Source organism: Triturus cristatus, chromosome 5_2, assembly GCF_964204655.1.
Source record: "Triturus cristatus chromosome 5_2, aTriCri1.1, whole genome shotgun sequence".
In the NCBI taxonomy this organism is placed as follows: domain Eukaryota; kingdom Metazoa; phylum Chordata; class Amphibia; order Caudata; family Salamandridae; genus Triturus; species Triturus cristatus.
The window spans coordinates 378819680-378847420 of NC_140588.1; the positions used below are offsets into that span (position 1 = coordinate 378819680).

General features: G+C 44.5%; 1 protein-coding gene across 1 annotated transcript in view; it reads left to right on the forward strand.

Annotated features, from left to right (window-relative positions):
* The first annotated feature begins 2086 nt into the window (after positions 1–2086).
* The window catches only part of LOC146823032 (uncharacterized), a 169100-nt gene continuing 143445 nt past the window's right edge, over positions 2087–27741 (forward strand). The window contains exons 1-3 of the mRNA XM_085606356.1: positions 2087–2294; positions 8000–8086; positions 22954–23105. Coding sequence (XP_085462482.1) covers positions 2087–2294; positions 8000–8086; positions 22954–23105 — 447 coding nt within the window. The remainder of the gene's footprint in view (positions 2295–7999; positions 8087–22953; positions 23106–27741) is intronic.

The window sequence follows — 27741 nt, forward strand, 5'->3', positions numbered from 1 at the left end:
GGCTTGCATGACAGTTTCCCAGGTGCTGATTGGGAGCCATTTGAAAATCTTTCTCCATTTTTGATATGGAAGCATGAGGCACAGACAGCATTGACTTGGGTGGTCATGTCTGGTTTGTCCTTGATGACGATCACGAAGTTCTTTGCATGGGTGGTGGAGGTGGGTGGAGGTCCTAGCTCTGTTGCCCACCAGGTCAACTCCCACAGTTAAGTGCTGTTCCTCAAGATCATGATTTCGGTCTTGTGGATGTTCAGCTTCAGACAGTTGGTCTTCATCTACTAGGCAATGTCAGTCATGCAGGCATTGAACTTGATCTGGGTACTAGGGGTCTTGTCCATGAGGGAGAGAATGAGTTGAGTGTTGTCGGCATAGGAGAGGATGTTGCTGTCATGAGAGTTGATGATGCTGGCTGAAGAGATCATCAATTTTTTGAAGAGGGTTGTGCTCAGGGAAGATCATTGCGGAACTCTGCATAGTAGTCGCTGGTGTCTGAGGTGTATGGTTCCAGGCTAAACGCTTGATCCTTCTAGTCATAAAGGAGCATATCCATCTGAGTGCGTGTCTATGGATTCCAATGTTTGTAGGTGTTGGATGAGGATGGGTGGGAAACCATGTCAAATGCTGTGGAGAGGACACCATGTTGCCTCTGCCCAGAGTCATGCCGATGTCATGTGTGGTGGCGTTGAGGGCAGTTTCAATGCTGTGGTTGCATCTGAAACCAGACTGAGTGGTGTGGAGGAGTTTGGGGTCATTGAGGTATGCAGTGACATGTCTATTGATCACTTTCTCTAAGACGTTGGCATGGAATGGAAGCAGGGGATTGGTATGTAGTTGGTGAGCGTTGAAGGGTTCATGGAGGGTTTCTTCAGTGATGAGAAGACAGTTGCTTGTTTCCAAGTGTCTGGGAATCCCATGGAAGAAGTGGGGGCATTCAGAATGGGTGTGAGTATGGCGCTGTTGGTTTGCAGGCCTATGGAGTAGCATGATAGGGGCAGGGGTCCAATGGGGCCTGTTAGATGATGAATTTCACAGTGGTGGCAGTTTCTTCTGGGTTGATGACAGGCCATGTGGTTAGCATTGATTCTTTGGATAAGATCAGGAGGTGTTTGCCGAGGTATGTTGGATCAGGTTGCAGATTGAAGTTGCTGTAAATGGCGGTGATTTCATTGCTGAGGAATTGAGAGATTGTTGCAGACGTCCTGCGAGGGTGTGATTGAGTAGTAGTCAGCTGCTTAAGGTGAACAGTAGCGAAAATTTCTTTGCCACTGTTGGGGCTGGCATCGATGCGGTCTGCCAGAGCGACACATTTGGCAGTCTAGATCATTTGGTAGTAGCGTCTTGTGTCAGATTTTAACATGCTCTTGTCTGAATCCTGACTAATTCTCCATTTATGCTCCAGTTATTTGCTGTGGTGTTTCATCAGTCTGAGTTCCTCCATGTACCAACTGGCCTGGGCTCTAGATGTTGTTATACTGCTGTGTTTAAAGGGGGCAGAGAGTGGATGCAGGAGGTGATCCAATTGTTGAAATTTTAGATGGTTTGGGGAGGCTCTTCCTTTGTTTGGGACAGTGTGTGTTGGGTGTAATATTCCAATTCTTGTCAGTGATACTGCTCCAGTTTCGGTGGACTGGTCAGGCAGTGGAGTATATGCATTGAACTGGGACAAGGATGCTGAAATTGATGACGGCGTGGTCTGTCCAGGAGTCTGGTGTCAACTCTGCTGTTGTCAAAGCTGGTGAAAATAGGGCCTAGTAGGTGTCCAGGTAGGGGGCTAGGTCCCTTTAATTGGTGGCTGAGGTCCAGGCTTCCAACATCTACGATGAGTGCTTTTGAGTTGGGGTCAGCTTGGTTTTCCAGGTGGAAATTCTGGTCTCCGAGTAGGATGCAAATGCTAGGGTTATGAGCGAGTGGTGGAACAAAGATCTTGACGGTGTCAGCGATGCTGGTGCACTGTCCAGGTGGTCTGTAGATGAGTGTGCTGCTTAGGGTGAAGTTAGCTCTGAGTTGGAGCTTGAATGGCAGGTGTTCCACTTTGGAAGATGACATGCCTGTGGAAGTAGTGCAGCTGTTGCCGTTCTTGCGAATGATGGCGATTCTGCCTCAAGACTTCTGCAATGTGTCTTCCCTGACGATCTTGCAGCCAGGTGAAATGGCTGTGGCAATGTCAGGTGCCGATGAGGACTTCAGCCAGGTTTCCATGAGAAAAATTAGGTCCAGGGCATTATCATGCAACAGGTCCCAGATCTCTGTTGTATGTTTGGTGAGTGACCTGGAGTTGAGGAGCATGCATGCAAGTACAGAGTACGGAGCAATTCACTCAATTTAAGTTCTCAAAGAATGCTCCTTGCTATATATGTTACTTCTCCACATGACTAGCATAAACAAACATGTAAATAGGTTGCCCCATAGAAACAAACTGCAAACAAAATGTAGGAACTCCAAGAACCCAAATACCTCCTCTTGGAAATGGCCCTTTTTGTGGGGTTATCCCTAAACGTTTTGCTTTTTCCTCCAATTTTTTCTGACCTGTGTGTGTTGGTTTTAGGACTCAGAACAAAGTTGGAGGGCCAGGTTCAGGGTGCCCCCCCTGACCTGGATGGAGGGGTGACTGCTAACAGTCCCCCTAGCAGTTTGTCTTCTGGGGGTGCCGCTCCAGGTGGGAGGGTACAGAGCCCCAAGGAGGAGGACCGGATGTGGGAGAGTCCCTGGTTCAGCCTCAGGGTACAGACCCTGGGCTGGTGTACCAGTTGCAGGAAAGCACCCCTGAACTGGTGGGCGAGTTGTGCAGAACACCTGCCACAGGTGCCCTGACAATTCTGGAAGGGGGTACACTCCAGGTGGGAGGGTACAGAGCCCTAAGGCGGAGGACCGGGTGTGGGAGAGTCCACCCCAGTCCCTTGTTCAGCCACAGTGTACAGACCCTGGGCTGGTGTACCAGTTGCAGGATAGCACCTCTGAACTTGTGGGCGAATTGTGCAGCACACCTTCCACAGGTGACCTGACAATTCTGGAAGGGGGTACCAGTTGCAGGAAAGCACCCCTGAACTGGTAGGCGAGTTGTGAAGAATACCTGCCACAGGTGCCCTGACAATTCTGGAAGGGGGTAACACTCAAGGCGGGAGGGTACAGAGCCCCAGGGAGGAGGGCAGGGTGAGGGAGAGCCCACCCCAGTCCCTTGTTCAGCCGCAGTGTACAGATCCTGGGCTGGTGTACCAGTTGCAGGATAGCACCCCTGAACTCCAGTCTCCTATGCAGCCGCAGGGTACAGACCCTGGGCTGGTTGGTCAGTGCCAGGATGTTATCCCTGACCTGACAAGAGGGAGAGTGGACAAAGTGTGCCAGGCACCTGGGGCTACCGCCCCCCACTCTCTGACACCACAGAGGTTAGAGAGCCCTGAGAGGCATAAGGCCTGGGTCTCCCCACTGACAACTGTTGGTAGCCAATGTGGCTTGCTGTCCTGGTGGACAAGGTTGCCTCTGGTAGGGGGACAGAAGTCACACACCGGAGATGGACTGGGCACACCACTGTGTTGGCCATGTGGGCACTGTCGGCCTGTTGGGACACATCTGTGAGCAAAGTAAGTTTAGACGCTGCACAGATGGTGTTCACAGGTGAGGAGAAGGGTTCCCCATGGGTCAGCTTGGTGGGCCCTGAGAGTATGGATAGAGGGATCCAACTAGGTTCAGGAAGGCATAGAACGGGAATGAAACCCTGCTGTTGCGGGCCAGGTTCCATGTTCTATCGCCCCAAGCAGGTAAGTCCATCGAGGTATGGATTGGTCTACCCTGGCTTTAGGCTGGAAGGGGGTTGTGTTGGAAATGGCCCTTTTTGCAGGGTTATCCCTAAACCTTTTGCTTTTTCCTCCTTTTTTTTCCTGACCTGTGTGTGTTGGTTTTAGGTCTCTGGAGAAGTGTGGCTCAATGGTTAGAGCGGCAGACCCTGATGCAGAGGTCTGGCCCGGGACCAGGGTTCAATTCCCCGCCTCGGCGGGTCTTGGGCTCAAAAATTCCACGGACCTGATAATTCTCGCCTCGGTGCCTATTCCAATCATGGAGTCCCACTCTGCAACTCTGGGCAATAGCTTGCTTAATCTCCACAACGGCCCCCACAACGCTAAAAGGATGCCTGGCCTCCACCTTGGAGGTGCCCAGGAGTGGATGCCTCACAGGGAAGGCCAGGATGGGTTCCACAGCGGTATTCGTACAAGCGCCTTGAGACCCTTGCGGGTGACTAGTGCGCTATACAAGTATCAATTTACATTTTTTCACTTTACCACTGCTAATCAGTCCTAAAGTGCATATGCTCTCTGTGTAAAATGTGTTATGAATTGGTGTTTCCATGATTGGCCTATATGATGTATGTGTCAGTCCCTAGTAAAGTGCACTGCGAGTGCCAGGGCCTATAAATCAAATGCTGTTGGTGGGCTGCAGCACTGGATTGTGCCACCCACGCAAACAGCCCGTAAATTGTAACTGTGGCCTGCCATTGCAGAGCCTGTGCGGAGCCTGGGACTGCCATGTCCACTTGGCAAGTGCACACACTTGCCAGTCCCCATACCTTCCCTTTTCTACATATTAGTCACCCCTAAGGAAGGCCCAAGGTACCCCCCTTGGCAGGGTGCATTGTATGCGAAAGGCAGGACATGCCCTGGGGTGTGTGGCATCTCCTGATAGTGAATTACAGCCTACTTCGTTTTTCACTATTGCAAGGCTACCTGTTCCCCATAGGCCAGAATAGGCAGTTTGATTATAACATCCTATAAGCCTAACTGACTCAGGGAACATGGTAGAAAATCGAGTTTAGTATGCCTCAACTCAGAATGATAAAATACATCTTTTATTGTAGATGGTTTTAACATTCTGTGTTTGAAAATACCACTTTTAGAATGTAGGTATTTTCTTACCTAACCTTCCAGCCTGCCTATGCTAGCTTGTGTATTGTCTGTCTGGTTTGTGAGTGACAGGAGCTGAGGGAGACTCCAGGAGACAGGGTGAGTCAGCACAGGGCTGAATAGACCTATCTGCACATAGATGGGTGGGAGGAGTCGCACCCAGGTCTGAATAGGGCTGTGCCTGCCTCCCACAATGCTGGCTCTACCTCCTGTGGTGCGTCTGATGACCCTGGCCTACACTGACAAAGGAAGAAGGTGCACACTGGCAGAATGCACCCAGAACTGGTTTGAACTAGGTACAGGACCCTCTGCCTTCAGAGGACAAAGGATTTGGTGGTATAAATATTGGGGCCCAGACCCCAGAACTTTAGATTACTTCTGAACTAAGGAACCTGCCAGGAAGAAGAACCGTGAATGCTGGAGGAGGAGTACTGCCCCTATGCTGCATGTTGAGGGGTTGGCCTGCAGTTGTTGCTTCTGTCTTGAGTAGGGAAAGGACTAGACTGTGCTTTCATCATCCTGCTGTTAGAGTTTTCTCCAAGGGCTTGAGGTAGAGCTTGCCACCCGTTGGAAGTCTCAGGGATAGAAAAGACTTCAAAGAACTCTTTTGGATCAAGAAGACTGCCAAGAAGAAAAGCTGGAGAAGCTGTGAGGAGGAACTGCCACTTTGCTGTGTGCTTTGCTGTGTTGGCCTGCAGTGGCTGCTTCTGTCTTGGGCAGTGAAAGGACTGGACTGAACTTTCTGCAATCTACTTTTGTGAGTTTCTCCAAGGGCTTGAGGTAGAGCTTGCCCCCTGTTCAAGAAGTCTCAGGAACAGCAAAGACCTCAAGCCCGACTCCGTCTACGACGCCGCTGCCAACTCCATGTCCTAAAGGCACCGCAGAGGGCACCGCCGCATCGCAACCTTGGTCTCACCAACGACGCCGGTCGACGCAGCCACCGAGCTGCTGCTTGCACCACAACCTGTGGGCACCGCACTCCGCACCGCCTCACTTCACGCCGAAGCTTTAGCACCGCAGAGAGCACCGCCGCAACACCACATTGCGACCCTGGTCTCACCGACGATGCCTGCTGATGCCGCCACTGAGCCGCTGCTCGCACCGCGACCTGTGGACACCGCACTGCACCGCCTCGCTTCATGACAATGCCTTGGCATCCCCGATGCCGCCGCTCCATGACGGACTCGACGCCGCTGCTTGCACCGTGGTTCGAGGGCACCGCTTGTAAAATTACACGACACACCGCCCTCATTCAGCACCGCAGCCTTGGCCTACCGACGCCAGTTCCATCAACTCCAGTTCGTCAGCTGATGACAGCGCTTCAGCAACGACTACGACGATGCTGCACCGTGACCTGCAAGCACCGTGAGGAGCACTGACTTCATCTCACACCGCGACCCTGGTCTTACCCATGACGCCATCTGACGCCGCCAAGGAGCCGCCGCTCGCACAATGACCTGAGGGCACCGCACGCCGCACCGCTGCACTTCGCACCGCAGCACCCAACGCCTGCCGACGCCAGGGCTCCTGACTCCATCATAGAGGAGATCGACCTGAAACGCGTGTGACAACGAGAGGTCATCGACGACCTGCATTTCTGAAAGGTACTGTTTACTAGTCTTCCTGACACCGTAGCTGACCCGCGACGCCGCGGTCAGCCAGAACTGTTTAGATTTGTTTGTTCACGAAGCTGTGATAATCCCGGATGGAGCTATCGACATCCATGAACTGTTTTTCAAGGATACTTTGATAACTGAAGAGTTTTTCAAGTACTGTATTGTGGATTTTTATCGTTCTGGTCTTGTCTTAAGTATATAAAAATATTGGAAATTTTTCTAAACTAGTGTGGTGTCCGTTTGTAGTGCCTACACTGTATTACTATTGGTTATGTGCAAATGCTTTACACACTGCCTCTAAGATAAGCCTGACTGCTCGTGCCAAGCTACCAAGGGGGTGAGCAGGGGTTATTTTAGGAGTGTAACTCCCTTACTCTGACTAGGAAGAAGGGTCCCTACTTGGACAGAGGTGCAAACCCTTGCCAACTAGAGACCCCCATTTCTAACACCTCCTCATGATCATCATTTCTGTGTCAGTATTTATGAACATCGGCGTTATAGGCAGGGCTGCTGGAATTATACAGCAGGGGAGGGCCAAATTATGCAGCAGGAAGGACCAAATTATGGGCAGAGAACCAGCAAATTATGCAGCACATTTTGTAGTAGTTTTATTGCATTATTTTGTCGTTTTTACACATGGTAACACTGGGCAAAAATTTCACCTCATTAGAAGCAGGTTAACAACTAGATAAAGCAACAGGCAACTGAAGCATGACCATTCACACTTTAGGAAGGGCCTTCCACTGTGTGGGAACACATATCACCTCTTTTTTAGTAACTTTTGGACTGTTTGAGCTAGAAACTCTTTCTTTTGGTACAATTTGCAGATTACGCAGCAGATAATGGATTATGTGGAAAATGTGGCAAATCGGTAATTATGTCGAAAACACCGCAGCTGCAGAATTGCAGAATTCCAGTGGTCCTGACTGTAGGGAAAAATTATGTTGTAAGCACAACCAGGGAGGAATGGAATGAATATTTCATTTAAATAATAAAAATAGTTTGGACTGGATGACTCACTTGGAGAATAAAACAAGTTTTCCAATCGAATTCAGGTGATAGAAACGATAATATCCAAAAAAACAATGCTGCATAATGACCGGGATATTGCTCCTCTGCCTATGTATTCTGTTAAGGCACCTTACTTTCATTGAAAGGCTATTCGATTTCCCTAGATCACCAATTTCGGGGTCTGAATTCTGAGTTGGGTGATATTTATTGCCATGTGTGTAAAAATATATTACCTTTCGTTAATTGTAGTCAGGTCACACCTGCCGCAATTTAACATGGGAAAACAGTACAGTGTTCAACATAACATGCCGATTTTGTTGTGGTAAGCAGTAATATTTTCCTGTTATTTCCCGAAAACTTGGAACAGGTGCTAATGTTCATTGCATGCTCAGATAAGTGGCATCAATTTAGTGTAATTCATTTTGATTTTTAAATCCAAAATCTATCCTTTAAAATGTTTGTTTTGAATGCTTGTTTCAGCTCCTGCAAATGTTGATGAAAAAATCTTTCATAATGAAATATTAAAGCTGTTGGATGAGGATGAACGTGAAACGATGGAGTCACAAGGTAAAAAGCGAGATAGCCATACTGCACGTGATGGCGATACTGACACATTTTTGCCATAAGTGCCAAGTGCAGTAACTGGGTTCTAGTACAGATTTCTGATGTGTTAACTAGGTGAACTTGCTATATGTACACTGTTTTCACCATGGCAAGCTGACAACTAAAATATTTTTGTTGAATTGCCTCAAAGGGAGAGTTGCAGGCACCACTAAAAGTCATTGCACATCTTTTTGCAAGTTGCAGAAAGAGTGGCCACATATGTATGGGAGAGAGATGTGGACTTGGTTACTCCTGCTGAGTGAGTAGGAATGGAGGGAGACGTTCTTCGGCCTGCACTGAAGCACTCCCTGTGACGTACATAGGGGCATGTTATCAAGAAACGGCGTTAAAATTATCGCCGCTTTAACGGTAGAAAACTGCCGCTAAAGCGGCGATAATGGGCTTGATAATATGCCCTTGAGAATTCCCATAGAAGCCCATGTTCTGGTGTCAACATGGGCTTCTATGGGAATTCTCTGCTGCATATTATCAAGCCCATTATCGCCGCTTTAGCGGCAGTTTTCTACCGTTAAAGCGGCGATAATTTTAACGCCGTGCTTGATAATTTGCCCCATAGTTTGGGGTCCCTAAACCAGAGGTTGCAGGCATATATTAACAGTCTTATGTGCACGAACCTTGAAAATGTATTTGTGTGTGTAGTGTTGTCAATTCTATAGTGCTGACGTTTAAAGTCTAAAATGTACAACCTATGAAGAGTGGAATTAAATTCTGTTAATTTGAGAATAGAATTGTAATTACAGCGCTACAAACGTGTGGTAAGATTGATATATTTTCCTATGACTATCTCGAAAATTATCTAAAGAATTGAGTAAAACATTGCTTGTATCCATATAAAGGAGCACAAATACTTGCGCGCTAGCCTCAAAATAAAAGTTTTTTTGCGTGAAAATAGCGCATGCAACTGTTATAACTCAAACATAACTTGTGTACAGTACAGTACCAACCTTAAAACGTGACAGAGGCACACAAAGCTGAAACATAGAAAACCACCAAATATGGATGAGGCGAAAACAAGGAACACAAAAAGGAAATCCGTTATTGGCCGGTTAGCAAAAACGGAATTATTCTTTCAGCTACCCAAGAATCAGAAGCCCTCTTATGGAGGGAGGATGTGCCAATAGGAAAATTCTCACTTTTATTTTAAGGATAAAACCCACAACAGTCAAGATATGGACAAATAAGCATTTCCTTCATATACCACTTCCACAAAGCGTCTGTAGGGATAACATATACTTGATCATGTTGGATTCATTCTAGACACTCAGTTAACAAAATACAAGCAGCAATATCAACTGACTTGTATAGAACTCTATACACCAAGCAAGGTACAATTGTACAACCTACTGAAGTAGCACTGTAAAACATGTCACAGGCCTGCCACTGCAGCCTGTAGTGCAGTTTTAAAATCGCCATTTCGTTCTACCAAAACAAGCCTGTTGCCAGGCCTAAACCTTCCTTTTTAATACTTATAAGTCACCACTAAGGTTGAACCTAAATGCCTGTAGGGCACTGTGCATGGTATTTAAAGTAGGACCTGTATATTTTATGTTTTACATGTCCTGGCAATGAAAAGCCTACAAAGTTGTTTTTAACTGTGGCAAGGCTGTCTCTCCCATAGGTTAACACTGGTTTACACTAATACCTTTAATAAGTGCCAAATTCAGATTGGGAGAAACTAGAAAATGGTTCAGGATTAATTTTAATAGTAATTTAAAATCCAACTTAATGGTCAAGTTGGATTTTATATTACCTTTTTGGAAATAACAGTTTTAAAAAGTTGCCAATTTCGTGACTAAAACCAAAAAGCTTTCCTCCCAGTGTCCAGCTGTCACCTAAACCCTAATGTCTCCTTTATGGTAAGATGTGTGTTGCTCCCAGACAACGGACAAAGGGCCCTGGGAGTGGGAAGGTGGATTTTGCCCTTGACAGAATGAATTGAGAGGCAGTGCCCAGCCCCTTCCCGAGCTTCAAAGGGTGCCTACCTTGTCACTGGCAAATGAAGTTCACACCTGGGCCAACCTCTCCTTTGTCTCGCAAGTCGAGATGGCACACCTACCTAAGGAAGGGTAGATGAACTGACTAGAACTGGTTAGGGGGTGGGCAATTGCTTGCCCTCCACCCTAGGCTGGCAATGGGCATGACAATGAACCCCACAGACCTCTCGTCAGAATACTCCTGGAACTGTGAATATCAGAAGAAGGATTGCCCTGCTATTTGCACCCTGAAGGAATCCATTATACTTGCCTTGAACCAGGACTCAGGAAGTGACTTTAAGTATCATTTGATTGACCTCCTGCAGAAGCTTCAGGGACTCACCAAGGTTCCAAAGGCCTTTCCCTAACAACTGCCTGGTTGACCAGACCAAACTGGACCTGCCCTGGACCCTGCTGCTGGCCTCTGTTGAAGTGAGTCCTAACCCTAAGTGATGCCCCCAGGTCCTGGACCTTTGGCAGGTTTTGGAGTGTATTCCTCCTGTACCCAAACTTCAAATTCTGGGACATCAAAACTTTTGACTGGGGAACCATCGGAGACTGAGACTGCCATTGAAGATGCAGTTGTCTACTTCGAATCACTGGTTGGCATCAGCTTGTTGGTTTACCCCACTGAAGGAGATCTGACTTCTAGAAAAGTTTCTAAATCCAAACGAAGTATGCTGCACCAACATTGAGCTCAAGCTGATTGATGTCTAAACCTTCTTGATACAGACTGCAACCGCTTTGAGCTCTCCTGCCTTGCATAATGACTGCGTCGTGACCCCACTCTTCAGCAACCTGCTGTCAAATCCCACTTCAGATCCAGCTTGCAGCTTGCCCCGCCGACTATTTGCCAATGACCACTTTTTCTCCATAAAAGTTTTTAAGACTGAAGGTAAACTTTCCATTGAGACAACCCTTCTGCCTGTATCCAACTGTACTCTATCTTGGTCAGCCTTAACTTTTGACTTTGACCTGGTCAAGTGCAACCAAATAACCATGGTTGGCCCTTTGTCTTTTTTGTCCCTATTTGATATTCAAACTTTAAAATTAATATCTCTGGTACTCCTTATAGGTTTTTTGTCCTTTGGGGGTCTTTATATTTATTACAATTTACTCTATTTTCCTGAATTGGTTTGGGATTTTTCTTGTGTTGTGTTTTCACTTAATTACTGTTTGAGTGCTGCATAAATACTTTACTCACTGCCTCTAAGATAAGCCTGACTGGTTTGTGCCAAGCTGCCAGAGGGTTAAGCACAGGTTTATTTAGTGACTAAAGTGCTAACCCTGACAAGAATTGTGATTATTACTGAGGTGGGTTCTCACCCCCCAGAACTAATCATTTAATTTCTTATAGATAAACTTTGTGAATTTTAATGTTATTAATTACTACGGAAACAATGGTCAACTTTTTGAATACATCTAGTAGAAGTCCATATCTAACTGCAGCAGTGACGTTTAAAATAGACGCCTGAAAGGATTGATGGAGAAAGTGTTTTTCTTGTTTTATGGCTTTTGTGTCAATATGAATCAAAGTGAACATGAGTTCTTGACCTAAACAACTCTTATATTTGGAGAAATATGAAAGAAAATGCCTACATATTATCTGGGCATATTTGTTCTTCACTTTGAATTGCTGCTCAAAGTGAACAACAATCATTGAAGTCTGTGGGTTCCATTTTGGATATCCATGGTTCGCCTTTAGCACAAGATAGAGGTGGCCGTGTTTTCCCAGACTGTGGAAGTGAACTGCTTACATTTCCGAAGCCTGGATGGATAAGACCTAGACACTGAAGTGAGGGAACAGAAATTTTGTTAGGTTTCTTTGCTGAGACAGAGCCTGCTGATTAGTCTTCCTGAAGCACAGTCATTTGATAGAGAGACTCAGTTGTGTAATGTGCAAGGCACCCCTTAGGTGAAGCCCAAACTTTTATTTTCCCTGCTCACTCTTTCATTTTGGCTGACAATAATCAGAGTGCAGAATGCTAATGGCTTTTGTGCCTCCGTTGTAAGTGTGCAAGACTGGGGATAGCCCTGCTGTGTGAAGCATTCCTCTATGCAAAGGCTGCGTCTGGAAAGCAGCCTGGAGAGTACACTTGAGAAGAGAACCACCTCAGACTGTTTCTGAAAGTACTGTCCTGGAAGCAGTGGTACATTTTACCCACACACCCTCTAAATTAAAGTGACGTAGTATATTTTACTTGAGATTTACAGTAAGCACAATATAGCAAGGAAGCCCGTGCTACTACAGATTACACCATTGCTACTCATAAGGTGTAAACAGAGTGACGGTAGGAACATCGCTTTATACAGTAAGAACATTTGTTTGGAGCCCATCAAAAGTATCTCCCTGTAGTAATACATACCGACTGAAAATCGGAAGAACTGGGATTTAATGGAGGCACATATAATTCTGTTCATTGTATTTATAACCAATATCTAATTAGATTCCATCCAGTATGAAAGTGCACGAGCGGAGTAGACTGAATTGTTACCACAGTTTTTTAGAGCAATACTGTAATGGTATCCAAAAAAGATACTATTACATCAGTTTAACCTGTCTTACTACTGATTTTGACGATAAAATAAGTGATAATAATTCTCCCTAGGTTTGAGTTCAGAAAACACCAACTACAGGGTATATCATCAAGACAGGCGATAAAATGATCGCCGCTTTAGCGGCAGAAAACTGCCGCTAAAACGGCGATAATGGGCTTGTTTGAGAATATGCTCTATGGAATTCCAATTGAAGCCCATGTTAGATGTCCTTCACATTTAACATGGGCTTCAATTGGAATTCCATAGAGTATTTTATCTAGCCCATTATCGCCGTTTTAGCGGCAGTTTTCTGCCGCTAAAGCGGCGATAATTTTATCGCCTGTCTTGAAAATATGCCCCCAGATTTGTAGCTGTATTTGATGTTGTTGGTGTAGTTGGAAACCATTATTGCATTGCCCTGGTAGACCTCACTGACATGCTACCACCACACTTCTGCTTCACCAGCTTATGTACAAATTGCCACCCAGTCCACACTCGATCCTGATGTGGCGTGCTATTTGATTGGTGCAATCACCACCTCTACTACCACCTTGTAATGGCAGGTGGCTGTAACTTGGTTGAGGCTTAAGTAAGTGCTGAATGACAAAGAGGCTATAGATAGACACAATGCATTGGTGCTAATTTTATGGGAAAGAAATCACATTACAATCGCTTGGAGAAAAGAGGGGGAAAAGACTTCTGGGAGAGGATGGTATTTTAAACTACTTACAATACAAAACCACCAATGGCAGTGAAATGTATGTAATATAATATGCTGTTCCGGGCCACAAGTGAGTTTTCAGATGCTTGTGTCTCTCTCAATGCTAAACGTTTTTCAAGAGGCCTGGTTGTTTTCAGATCTGAATAGATGGCCTGCAGGTCATTTAACGGGCTTGCCTGTTTACTTTTTTGTTTAGCATACAGTGCTCTGGTACACATTTCTACCATAGGTGTTCTGTAAGAGGCTTCTCTCAACTGGAAACATTGTGTGCATGAGACGATGTTCCACCTAGGTAGAAAGTTAATTCAGGCCATTTTAAGTTTACAGATATCTGTGCTGTACCCCTAACCCATTAAAAAGTTAGTGAGTCTGTGGAAGAGAGTGCTGCAGGTCATTTCTGTGACCTGTGCAATGTCTGTTTTATTGTATGTGCCACGTTGCATTGCTCCTGGCCAGTTCTGAAGTTTTACAAGAGGATGCTTTAACCCAGCCAATGGTTGAAGTGGCGATAGGTTCCTTACAATGTGATGCTTACCCTGTCCAAAAAGGCTCATTACTGATCTATCTGATGAGGGTCAGTGGCAGGTCATTTGCCCTGCACAACAACTGTTTATTGAGTCTGCTTCTATTGAGCTTTTGAGTTTTGATGGTGTGTTTTTTCCTACTCAGTACTGTATGTGGAGAAGTGTGGCTCAATGGTTAGAGCGGCAGACCCTGATGCAGAGATCTGGCCTGGGACCAGGATTCAATTCCCGCCTCGGTGGGTCTTGGGCTCAATTTCCTCGGACCTGATAATTCTCGCCTCTGTGCCTACTCTAATCATGGGTCCCACTCTGCAACTCTGGGCAATAGCTTGCTTAATCTCCACAACGGCCCCAACAGCGCTGGGGATGCCTGGCTTCACCTTGGGGGTGCCCAGGAGTGGACATTTCACAGGGAAAGCCAGGAAGGGTTCCACAGCGGTATGAGTACAAGTGCCAGGACGCCCCGTTGCTGGGGCAGCAGTGTGCTATACAAGTACAAAGAAAAAAATATATATATATGTGGGTTGGCCTGGCAAGAATGATTTGAGTACAAATGTATCTAGATAGCACAGTGGGAAAGCCAGGTTTCATGCAATGTATTTTCTTGGATTCATCTGGCACTCTTTATCTGAGACTATTAACTGCCCACTCATGCACAACTAAGAGTACATTTTGCTTGGTCATGATAAACACACACCAGCCCACCAAGAGATATAAACCCAATTAGTCCCCTCTACCCATTACTCCACACAAGCACAGATCTGATTTGGAAAACATGAATCTAAACAAAACAAAAATAAATCATAATCTGGCCATCACAAATACACATGTAACCTGGGATAGACTAGGTGTCACTCAAAACATAACAAGAAACTCCCCTACACCTACACAAATTGAAGTGCAGGTCCAGATGTTTTCACTCAAGGCCTTACTGCACCAAGGCTTGCACAGATGTAAACTTGGGGCCTGATTTATCAATATTAGACACAGCTCAATGCAGCAAGTCAACTTGCTGCACTGCGTCAAATGGTGAGATCAGGAATGCACCTTTTCTACCTAAACAATCCTTAGACATATTTTCCTCATGCAGCACTCTTAGAAATCTGAAAAAACATTTAGAAATACAGATATTTCTCCTCATTATGCCTTCCCTGGGAAGGGATAGCATTTTGATGAATTCCCAGGTGTACTAGTCTTAGTAAATCTGGAAATGCCCCACAATACCTGGTTGGATACGTGGGAACAACCACTCTCCACACATGTAAGGCCTTCCTGGCACAGAGTAACACAAGGCAGCCACTTGCGCTGCCTTACGTTGGTCTAGATTTACCAAGCCATGCAAAGTCATGCAAGGTGGCTTTGGGAGGATTGGCAAATTTCACTAAAAGGCTTGCATTGCCCTTGTCTCACACATGGGCAATGCAAGCCCTTGGTGAATCTGGTCCTTGGTTGCTACATGAATAAACAAGCATATATAGATCTCAGCTTGTTAATCGTAATCCCACACGAAACCAATTATACAACCGAGTCTGGTCAGCCCAAACAAATATGTATTCATGTAAATATTTGGGCTTAGTTCAAATATACCTGCAGATAACAAATCACAGTACTGACCCAGCTCGCATAAATCCACATGATCCAGGTGCTGACCTGACGGGTGACCGAAAAATACACAGAACCAAATACAAATATGACTGTGCAATAAGAGATCTGAGACTTGACACTCTAAGGCCACACAAAGCCAAGTACAGATCTGAGTCAGGTCACCTCATATGTACACATTACATACATTGAGGAGCTTGTCACACCAAAACAACACACCGTGAAAAACTAAGGGTTTGTCTCATCATACACAGAAGACCATGTAAACATTTGAACCTAGCACCTTAAACTCACAGAGAACATATTACATGTCTGTCACATCTTAAATAAATCAACCGAAGGTGTGACTTTCACTCATTCATCTGAGGCTTTCCTTTTAGGAAGAGTTTAAAGCCTCATTTTTCATATAAATAAAAGTTACCCTAGGAGGTACTGGTAACTCTGAGAGGTGGAGCTACATGGCTAACAAGGGTGACTCTGAGGGTCCCCTCGGAAATGAGGAAATACCGGTGGAATTTGTAATTCCAGATCTAATTTCCCTGGTAATTCCTCATTTGTCCTCAATGTTTCACCTATCAGCAGCTGAAATTTCTGAGTGAAACATACAGGTTCCACAGAGTGTCTGTGTAGCTCATAATTCTGACGGGGCAGCATAAGACTGAGGCAGAAAATAGGCCTGGGCACTACAATAGAAGCGGGACCCTTTAGTGAAATAGACAGCTAAAAAGTGGCCCATGTTTGCAAATTAGGGAAATGCTGTGCTTGTCAAGACTGCATGAATATTTATTTTGCGAGGTATGGAAGACTGCATGGATTAGAGCTTCCTGTAGGCAATATTTGTTTTAATATCAGGGAAATTAACAGTAAAAATCGGCTTAGCTGACCATAAAATAGACCCAATTACCTGGCCCACGCACTGACCTGTCAGACCAGCCCATCGGGCCCTGTCTGATAGACAAGTCCAACCCTGAAAAGGGGCCTGTAACTTTCATTAGGAGCATCCGGATTACAGAATCACTTGGTAATGAGGCTCTTAGAAGTGTGGGTTGTGAAATTTGGCATTGACCAGTCCAGAGCACTGCTTTCAACATAAGTCCCAGACATTGGTGTGATGTGAAGCAGAGGTTACACTACTTATGCTTTAAAAACACATACTCACTCTAGCTCTCTATTACTGTGGAAGAAATTCAGGGAGTATGTTTAGATGTGGTAAATGGCGACATTATCTTTACCTGAAGCACTTGAAACTGTGCCTATTTGAACTGGAATTCTTGGTTGGATTCGATATGCACCCAGGCCAGGCAGGAATCATCACTCTAGTCAGTGTAAGCTAAGTACACACTAAAAGATAGCCTGTGCTCATCCTCTGCTAGCTTGGCACAGAGCAGTCAGACTTATCTAAAGAGGCAATGTGTAAAGAATGTGTGCAACACACACACAGAGTAACACAATTACTATACCACAAAAAAACTCCACACAGGTTTAGAAAATAGGTTATTGTATTTATTGTATTATGAACAAAACAAGACCAAAACGACAAAAATCAACGTATAGAAGTTGAGATATTGAATTTCAAAACAGTAAATGTAGTGTTTGCACTTAGAAGTAAATAGCAATTTAGGGGTTATTTGAGGTCGTGCTGGACTGGGGCAAAGTCAAAGTTTGGGCTGACTTCGATGGAGAGCAGGCCAGCTACAAGACCCAAGCAAGCGCCGGTGAACAAAGTTAATTTCCCAGTGGCACCAGTGAGATGCGTCGATGTGGGTCCCGCAAGTTGAGGATTCATCGATTTTCTCCACAGGCTGATGGCGATGCGTCGGTTCCAGAGACGGGTGCCCGAGTTGAGAGGTGTCAAGTGATGTGCCGGGTTCTCCATGCAGTCACTGGGATGCGTCAATCTCTACAAGCTGCACAGCAGTGATACGATGTCCGGTGCGTCAACCTTGGGAGGCAAAGCACTGGTTCCAAAGCGAAGCATCAATTTTACTCCTGCAACTGGGTCGATGCAACGGTTCTGCTACACACAGACAGGAGATACATCGAAGTCCATGTGCAATTTTCTGGGCCACTTCCAGTTAGCCAGGCAAAGGATCAAGGGTAGAAACTTTGATATCCCTGAGTCTCAAGCAGCAGGGGGCAAGCCAACAAGCTCTTGGAGCACACCTGGAGTGAAGTCAGAGTACAGCTCTCTTTCAGCAAAGTAACAGAGCTACAGGCAGCAAGGCAGAAAGCATAAAATCAGGACTTCCAGATCAGCAATCCTGTTGAGTTCGTTAAGCAGCATAGCAGTTTTTTTGTCAGAGCTTCAATTACAAGTCCACTAGTGATTTTAGCTGGGTCAGAGACTAAATATGTATACCCAAAAGTGCATTTGATGCGCGTGTGACTTCAAAGTTGCTCCTTGAAGTGACAAGGTCCTCCTTTCAATCCAGCCAGGCTATTAATGGGGGTAGATCAGCTCTTGGTATAGGGACAGGACACTACCTATTAGGTAAAGTGTTAGTCCCTCCCTTCCAACTTGCCCTGGCAGGGCCATCAGAATGCAGATGTTGTAGATGACTACACCTAACTTTCCTGTGTTTGTGGCTGTCTAGAGGGAATGCACAAAGTGAAGCTGTCACCCACTCCAGACAGTCATTGGAGACAGTCTGCAAGCCACAGAGCAGTAAGTGCAGAGAAATGTCCACTTTCTTAAAAGTAGCATTTCTAAAACAGTAATATTCAATCAAACTTCACCAGTAAGGAGGATTTAGTATCACCATTCCAAAGATATAAAACATGAAGTAGCTATGCGTTTCTGATCAGGAATTACCATTTAAAGATATATAAGGGAATTCCCAATGCTAACCTACGAAAGGGATAGGCTTTGCAATAGTAAAAACTAATTTAGCTGTGTGTCACTAACAAGACATGTAAAACATAAAACGAACATGTCCTAACTTTTACTTACATAGCACCCTTCCCTTAAGGCTACCTAGGGCCTACCTTAGGGATGACATGTGTAGTAAAAGGGGGGTTCAAGGCTTTGCATGCAGTTTTAAATGCCAGGTTGAAGTAGCAGTAAACTGCACACACAGGCCCTGTAAAGGCAGGCCTGAGATAGGTTTGAAAGGCATACTTATGTGGGAGGCACGATCAGTGCTGCAGGCCCACAAGTCACCTAGGAAGCCCTGGGTTTATGGTATACCACTTTACAAATGACTTACATGTAAATGAAATATGCCAATCATGTATACACCAATCGCACATATGTTTAGGGAAGAAACACATGCAGTTTAGAGCTGGTCAGCAGTAGTAAAGTGCTCAGAGTCCTAAGGCCAACAGAAATATTCAGCAAAATGTGAAGGTCAAAAGCAAAATGTTTGGAGGAAGACCACCATAAGGATGACAGGTCTAAGAGTGCCTATTTCTTAGCTGCCATTATTAACCTCTTAGTGTTAAGATGTATGGTTTTCCAGATTTTTGACCCAATCATATAAAACAACAGCTAGCAAATTTCTTAAAGTGACAATGATGTGCTACTTTTCAAAAACAGAGATGTAAAAACATGTGCATGATGCTTTTCTATATCTTGTGTGTGTAGTGTAAATTGTATGCACTAGTGTATGCATGTCACTAAAACATATGCTAATCTTCTATGGTTAAACTAGCGTTGTTCACTAGAGGGCTTTGCTACGATGGTTTTTGTAGATATTTATTGCTAATTGAGTTACACAATTTTGAAACACATGTAATTAATTACATTCCTATGATGAGCCTGCATGAGTAGTTACATTGTACACTCCCTTAAAGGATGACTTTCAACAAATGGACACTTGCAATATATGGTTGTTAATTACTATCATATTCATCATAGGAGCCCTTTCTAACAGTAACTAATTGTGAGTGTGCCCCAATTGTGGAATCAAAAGCATTTATAACGTAGTACTACAGAAGTACTCTTTTATGTGCCTTTGTGAATCGGCCAAAAAACTTCCAACTCCTTAATAGTAAAAGTACAAAATGGCACAGTCATTTCTATATGTACTCATTGCTTAGGAATATTCCCTGAATATTCCCATTTTAGTCCCATTTTAGATTTTTAAAGACCAATTCTCTAACAAATTTAAAAGTATGTAAAAGAGTTCTACAGGAATTCTACTTTACATACTCCAGATTGTCTTTGTGAATAGGCCCCCTGGTTAACCTTGTAGTACAATGAGGATGAATGGATATTTCTTTAGAGCCACATGTGCTCTTTTTCTGAAAGACTGCTTTTAAATATTTGAATCAAACTCATTCCTATCTGTCCCATTTTTGTAACTTGCTTGAGGCTGTTTTAATCATCCTTCTAGCTCATATCACTCCTTTAGTTTTAGACTTCTATGCACATATGGTATGTTATTAATTGTGAATAAATCTACTCGTAGTGGCAGGTTATTGGTATTTCAAGGTGGCAAAAAACGTGCAAACAGTGAACACCCACAAACTTGGGGGTGTATTAACAAGGCGGTGCTATAAAATTATCGCCACTTTTGCAGCCGTTTTTGGCCGAAATGCGGCGATAATTTTATCGCCTTATCAGCAAAGACACGCTATTGCGTGTTTTGCTGACTTGGTGCCCGTTTCCAGCACGCCTAACTTTGCATCGCTAATGAGATGCAAAGTAGGCGTGGCTGTGAAACCAACCAGGGAAAATATCGGGAAGGCAGCTTTGCGATATTAGCAAGGAAGGGTAGCGATTATTTAAATCGTGTTAAGTATGCCTTAACGCAGGAATTTAACGTCTGTTAAATTCCTGACTAAGACATACTTAACATGGGGGGTGGATTCTGTGGCTAAGACCACAGGCCCTATCATCTAGGATATCGCCGTTTTCCACCATGACTTCCTTTCCTACTTGTATATCCCTCTATACGTTCGGGGGTTAAGGCCCTGGTCGGTTCCTCACTATCTCTGGAATTTTTATCGCCTCAGCGATGCGCGTTGTTGATAATGTGCTAACCGGGCGATAAATTCCAGAGATAGCCGGCGATAAATATGCAAGCGCCAAGCGCACTTTGCGATATTTATCGCCGGCCCTCGTTAATATGCCCCTTAGTTTGTAGGTATTTGTCTGCAAACCGTTTTCCATGTAGTTTCCCACCGTGAAAATGTCTGTAGATTTACTCCTGTCCATGGCAGGAGTAACTCAATTGTTATGTTGGGAAAACGAAAGCAACATACTTCATTAATTGTTGACAGAGTAGCCTGATTTATAACATTAAAAAAAGCATTCAGAACAAATGTACCAATGGGTTGCAGTTATGCATTCGGAAATGTAACCTGGCTATATTTTCAAATGCTATTCAAAGGGGTTCTGGGTGCTCCTGGAGCGTAGTGACTGTCACAACTTTCCAGGAGTATTCCTATAATTCTTTGTGAATACCAAGTGAGTCAGAAATGTTCTAAAAATGTAGGTGAAAGCCTAGGTAGATAATAAATATTCTATATACAGTACTCACATTTCCACAGCATGAACATTAATGCAGGAGTTGGCACTGTATCACAAATGGTTACTGAACACTGTAGGACCGATTCACAAGGGGAATCGTAAACCAGCATCTGCGAAAGTACTCTCTCTCACAGGTGCAGTTTTACGATTTTTCCCTATTCACAAAACTTAGCAAGAGTCTGTCTGGAAACTGTGCAAGTCGCAGCTTTCTATCCGTATTGCTGAGTAAGACTTGACTTTTTAAAACACTATTTCTCCAATATTTAATTGTGTGCAGGATACAATTACACATTGGAAAAAACAGCTGTGCAACATTTGCACATTTTTTTCATTTTTTTCTTCAATTAACAGTGAAATCCTTTTTTCCTAGTGGAGAAACCATTCCCCTATACCACTAAGCTTGAAGTTATTTCCTTCACTTTTACTGGAGCAATTCTCCAACCATTTCCCAGGTAGAACAAGATGAGAGAGAGTTGTGAATGTCCACAAATCCACAATTGTGTGGGTGCTCACAAAATCTTAAGGTAAATCATGCTTTAAGCAGCCCCCTACACATCCCTTGCCCGGGATTTACTACTGTGCAATTGTATACAGTCGTGGAGCACAATTATGCAGCAGAACTTCCAATTACACCTAGTAGGTATTATTTTGTGGATACCTGTGACGTGTAAAGAGAGACATGTTTGAGGTTAAGCCTTAGCGATTTTCTGCCGAAAACGGCTTTGTGAATCGGGCCCTGTGCTTTTTGCTCTGCCTCCATGCAACGATTTCTTCCAGGACTCAAAGGGGCATATTTACATCAAAGTGACGAAGTGCGGCGTTAGCTTTCCTGGCTTAACGCAGCGCTCTGCCACTTCAGAAAAGCATGGCTGCACCATATTTACAACAATATGGTGCAGCCCTGCGGTTCCTCCTGCGCTGGCGCTAAACTTATCAGCCTAGTGCGAATGCAGGCACCTTTGCACCACGGTGCAAGGGTGTCTGTGTGCAGGGGAAGATTGTTTATGTACAGTAAGGTGTCCCTTCCTGCACATAAACAGTCTTTAAATTACGTTTTGTAACCTTTATGTGGGCTGCTTAATGCAGCACATATAGAAGTTGCAAAACGTCATTTTTGTGTGATTGTTTATGTGCAGGACCTTCCTGCACATAAACAATCAATGGCAATTTGCTGTTTCCATGTATGCTGCATTCATCAAAAATGAGGAGAAATAAAGCAATTCTCCTCGTTTCCCTGGTCTTAATTTTGGCCCTGCCTCCTATTTACGCCACACTTGTAAATAGGGGGGCAGCATCAAAATCAGTAGGTGTTGCGGTGGAACGCCTACTGCAACACCCATTGCCCTCTCCTTTCACGCTAAGTACAGCGGTAAAGGGTGCCTTGTAAATAAGGCGAAGCCCCTACCGCCACCACAATGTCACTAAAAGTGACGTTGTGGTGTCGATAGGGACTTGTAAATATGCCCCAAAGTAGTTTACAGAGTGATAATGTTGACTAACTTGTTTCCTGCATAGCCTAGAATTAGTTTTAACATTATGATTACCAGAAAGTCTGATTCGACCTTGCAGGAGGTGGAAAAACCCAACACTTGCTTAGCGCCTAGCTCACGATCTAAAGTCCCTTGAGCCATCAGCAGCTAAAGAAGAAAGGACATTAACAACAAAACACTGCCCTGTGGTGCCTCGATGTCTCTATGAAGGCGGCTTCTAAGAGATAGGCTGAGACTGATGTTGTGCAATATTTTTGCTCATCACCCCCCCCCCCCCCCCCCTCCCCTCCTTTCGCCCAGCTCCTGCTGAGCTCCGGTGAACTGAGGTCCTCCATTTCCTCTATGCCTTTGCAAAGAAATATCCATTTATTTGAGTATACAAAAGAAAGCATGACCTTGTTTTGTACGAACGCGCACGTGTGTCTGCCTCAGCCACGTATAACCTCTTTGTGTTCTGTCTCGTTTTCGCTGCTGTTCCGGTTCCTTCAGATTCCTGCGTCTCGGCGAGGCCTGTCATTGCGAATAAAGCACGTGACCTCTACAAGGAGACCGAAGACGAAGCCCTCCCCTCCTACGCTGAACAATTTGAAAAGGATGCTCGTCATGACATGATACTCCTTGGCAGTCTTTCACTGGAACAGGTCAGAGCCCAAACGGATCTCCTCGTGTGCCGTGCCTCCTTGCATGATGCGTGCTTCCGAGCCCCCACCCCGCCCCCGTTGATCTCGATGAACAGTGATACATATCTCAAAAAGAAAAAAAAATCCCATTTCAAGTGCCACAATGTGTTTCACATCACTGGGCTTTTGCAGCAATGGCATTACAGGCTTAAAACCACGAGCAGGTTTGAACAAAAGGGCCCCTTCTTGCAGCCTTCCACGGAGCCTCCGTGCCTTTGTTTGCTTTTGTTTGCAAATACGGGCTTGTCATCGTTTGTAATTTGTGGTGCTGCGAGACAAATGGGTGCTTCTTCATCTAAAGCTGCCATGCACTTTAAATAAGCCCCGAATTGTCACTAAACCGGGAGACATGTGTTTCATTCCGTGTGTGTAGCAGCTTTATGGGAAATGGGTTGTAACTTCATTTGTGAGTCTAAATCCACGCACGCTCAGTTATTGTTCTAGAAAAAGAACTGCGTCGAATATTTTTCTCCTTACACGGAAGAAGGAATTATCGCAAAAGAAACAATCTATTGTGGAACCAATCGAGATGTAATAAGGCAGGGAAACTATCCATCCAGTACGCACTTTAGAAACCGCAAGAGCCCAGTTCACAAAACGTCCATCATGCACGGCGTCAGCCTTTGTATGGCTCTAATTTGCAGATGTATGTCTGATTAAAAAAACTTTCAGAACTTTCTGAGCTAACTGTCATTTACGTATTTTCATCATTATGCCTGGGTTGTTAAATATATATTTCTATATTTATGTTACCGTTTTACATAGCACCTACCTGTCACCTTCTGGCCGCTTCATTGCACTTAAGTGTCATGTTGTGCAGATCGAAGCTAAGGCACGCGCTCCTGGATCATTCTAATTGATACAAATGAGTCAAGAACCTCTCCCTCCTCGAATAATAATGCAAGATGGTTTGTTGAACATTGTCTTCAGATTTTGTTGTTGGGCTCTGGTCCATTTGTTAGGGAGGTGGTGCAAAACGAACTCTCATGAGAACCACACTTCTTCTCGAGTACATGTCTTTACCCTGTCATGAAGGCGTTCAGCCTAGGCTGTTTTTAAGTCTTCCAGCTTCATGTAATAAAATAAATCATAACTAAAACATTTTTGGGTCAACTGACTGTCATGCACTCTGAGTAACAACACTTTGCTTGATTGCATGTGCAGAGCTGCTGGAAAGTTGTACATTTCGGAGCCGGAGTTAGAGTGACTTGGTTGCTGGGCCACTTCTTTATGTATATTTATTTAAAACTGTCTTGCAAATTGGGTGTATTTCAAACTGAATAAATAAGTAAATACAAAGTTGCAGTCTTAAAAAAGGCCAGACCCTTTGGCTTTGCCAAGCCTTATTTTACCTGTGGGTCATATTCATTCATAGTCTAGGTCTCAGAATTTTGAGGTTCTTTGCACCATGCTTCTTTCAGTGGAAGTGCATTTATATGGTCCATTTGGCACTTCTTGATAAAAAAATAGCCAATTTAATGAGTTAGGCCAGTTTTAGATTTTCGACCCCTCTGTACTGAAGGAACAGCATCTTGAATGTGCCTCTGTGGTTCAAATTTTGCCAATGGAGCTTTTTTAGGACTGGACCTATGTGGTATAAATTCCTTGGATTCAGGCCTGGCCTGGTTGCTGAATTTTTGATCATCTTGTGTCTCTGGATTTACTTCTTCTTGTGTTCCTTAGTCAGTGCTGCATTACAATGATCAAGCCAAAGCAGTATATTTGATGGCTTTGTCTTGTATGCTGTCTGGAAGGCTTTCTCCTGTTTCATCATCCTGAAGGATGTAAAAGGCTTTGGAAGGAAAGGAAGTGTCATCGAAACATATTGAGTTGTGTCTCGTGCTAATTGGGTGTTGTCTCAAATTTTCACAATTTTTCCTTGAAAAATATAGGAGTTGAGTTGCAGTGTGTAGGGTTTTGTTCATGGTGTCTAGTCGGTCTAACATCATGGAAGGCCTTAAAGAGTTTGATGTTTTAGGTCTTCATTTAGAGGTTGGCGTGTAGCCTGCTGTCCACTAGAGGGCTGAGGTAATATCCTCCACTTCCCTGACAGACTACTGTCCACTATATACATATAGATTCTCCACCCACTTTGTGGAGCTCTCGATGCCTTCAGAGTAGCCACCACCACAGTGACTCCTCTGAAAGCATTAAAGGTTTGCTGAGTTGCAACCATGATTCATGAATACATCCAGCAATTTTTTTGTTTTACAAAAAACAAATTCCTTAAGTGGGAGTTTCAGCTTGTAAAACAAAAAAAATGACCCTTATACCCAAGGAGTCTCCTTTCTTGATGTGACATTAATTGGTTGTACTTTTCATAATAATAGACCTCATAATATTAGTATGTAGTATAAAGATGCACGTTAGGAAGAAGTTACAGTGTTGAAAGAAATCAATCTTCAACACTAGCACGTTCATAAAATACTTTATTAATCTCTCATTTACATCTAAAGGGTATGAGTTCTTGAAGAGTGCATGATTTAGAGTTCTTGATTGACCTGAATCTCCATGATATTGTTTGGAGGGTGTGTTGAATCGATTGCTTATATGAAAAGAAGTGTGGTTTGAGTGAATCCAAGTGCTTGAAACTGGGTTACTGGTTGACTACGGCATGAGCCCTGGTCAAGCAGCAACGACAGTCTTGGTCAGGGTAAAGCACATGCAAACGCCAAATTAACTTGTGCTCACCCGGTAGCATGGCACAGAGGAGTCAGGCTTAACTTAGTGGCAATGTGTAAAGTATTTGTGCAATACTTGAAACAATAAATCAGTGAAAACACCACACAAAAAGATCCCACACCAGTTTAGAAAAATAGAGCTTCCTTTTGATAAATGAAATAAGACCAAAATGTCAAAAATCTAATAATAAGACCTGGAGTTATGAATGTTTAAGGAATATAGTGAAAAACAGCACCAATTATGGCTATCTATTCGCACTGGACCGGGTCAAAGTTAAAAGTTCAGGCAGACCGCAATGGAGCATGGGTTAGATCCATTCCCAGTGTGTCCTACTGAAGTTTTACCTTCTCAAGTTTTGTGCAAAGAGTTCCATTTGTATTGGAGAGGGCCGTGTGCGGCAGTTGGTGACGTGCAAAGAGCAGGATGGACATCGCAGACAAGCAGGCTGGACCTTCACATTGGCCGTCTCACGGGGGCTGTGGATGCTGTTATGCGAAGAGATGAGCTGGTGGCGGCTTGTGATGGTTTTGGTGCAAGCGGCGTAGTCTCTGTGCAAACCGGCACTTTCTTGGTCATGAAGTGTCTAAGATTTTAAGAGCTTGTGAACCACACCAAAGGTCCAGGGCCTGAGGGACACCGCCTGGAGGTCAGGAACTTGCTGTAGCTGGGTCCAGGAGCTGCTTGGGGACTGTTTCATGTCCGTGAGGCTCAGGTCAGGAGATCAGGAGGCCAGCAAACTAGACAGATGAGTCACTCTTGGGTCCTCGGTTCACAATGAAGTTGCAGGTCCAGTTCTGTTTCTCCAGGCAAGAGGGCAGCACACAGCAGGTCAGCACAGTAGGGCAGTAGTTCCTTTAGAGCATAAGTCCAGCAGAGTGACAGTCCTTGCTTGTAGCAGCACATCAGTCCTTCTTCCTGGCAGATTATCCTCAGATCAAGAAGTGTACTGAAGACTTGGTTTCTTGGGTCCTTCTTTTGATACACAGTTGTGCCTTTGAAGTGGGGGACAATCTTCCACAGGCTTGTCCTTGAATTGCACAGAAGCCCTACCTTCCTATCCCTGGCTCCATACTACAGGAGTTTTGCAGCCAATTGTGTGGAAGCAGGGCACAGCCTATTCAAGTGTAAGTGGGTCTGTACCCGCTTCTCCCTCCCATCCTGCCAGTGGTAGCCTATCCAGTCACACCCACACTCCAAATGTGTGTCTAAGAAGAATACACAAAGCCCAACTGTCACCCACACCCATTCATGTGCCCCAGAGACAGACTGCAGGCATCAAATGGCTAAGGCAAGAAAATGCCAACTTTCTAAAAGGGGTTTTCTCAGAATTGTAATTTAAAATCCCACTTCACCATAAGTTAGGTTTTTAAATTTAGATTCCAGAGACACCAAACATGAACTGATCAGCCCCTCCCATTTGGAAAATACACTTATAACATGTAATATTGTAATTCCAATGTTGTTCTATGGGAGAAGTAGGCCTTGCAGTAGTGAAAAAGGAATTTGAGGGCCAGATGTATCAGTATTGGATTTTGCGATTCCATAATAGCGAATTTTGCCGGTTTGCTATTATAGAATTGCAAAATACAATGTATGTAGGTTTCACAATAATATTTGTGATTCCTACTTATTTCTTATTTGCGACTAGCAAACTGTGAGTCGCAAATAAGGAATGGCTTCCCATTAATTCCGATGGGCCTAGAGGATGATACATCCCAAAAGGCTTTTTCCCATTCGCAAATGGGCCTATTCTGCGAATAGGCCAGTTTGCGAATGGGAAACACGCTTGATGCATCTGGCCATTAGTGTTTTTCACTGTCAGGACATGTAACACCTAAATGTGCACGTGCAACTTTGTAAATACACTGCATCCTGCCCCCTGTGCTGTCCAGGGCCTACCCTAGGGGTGATGTAT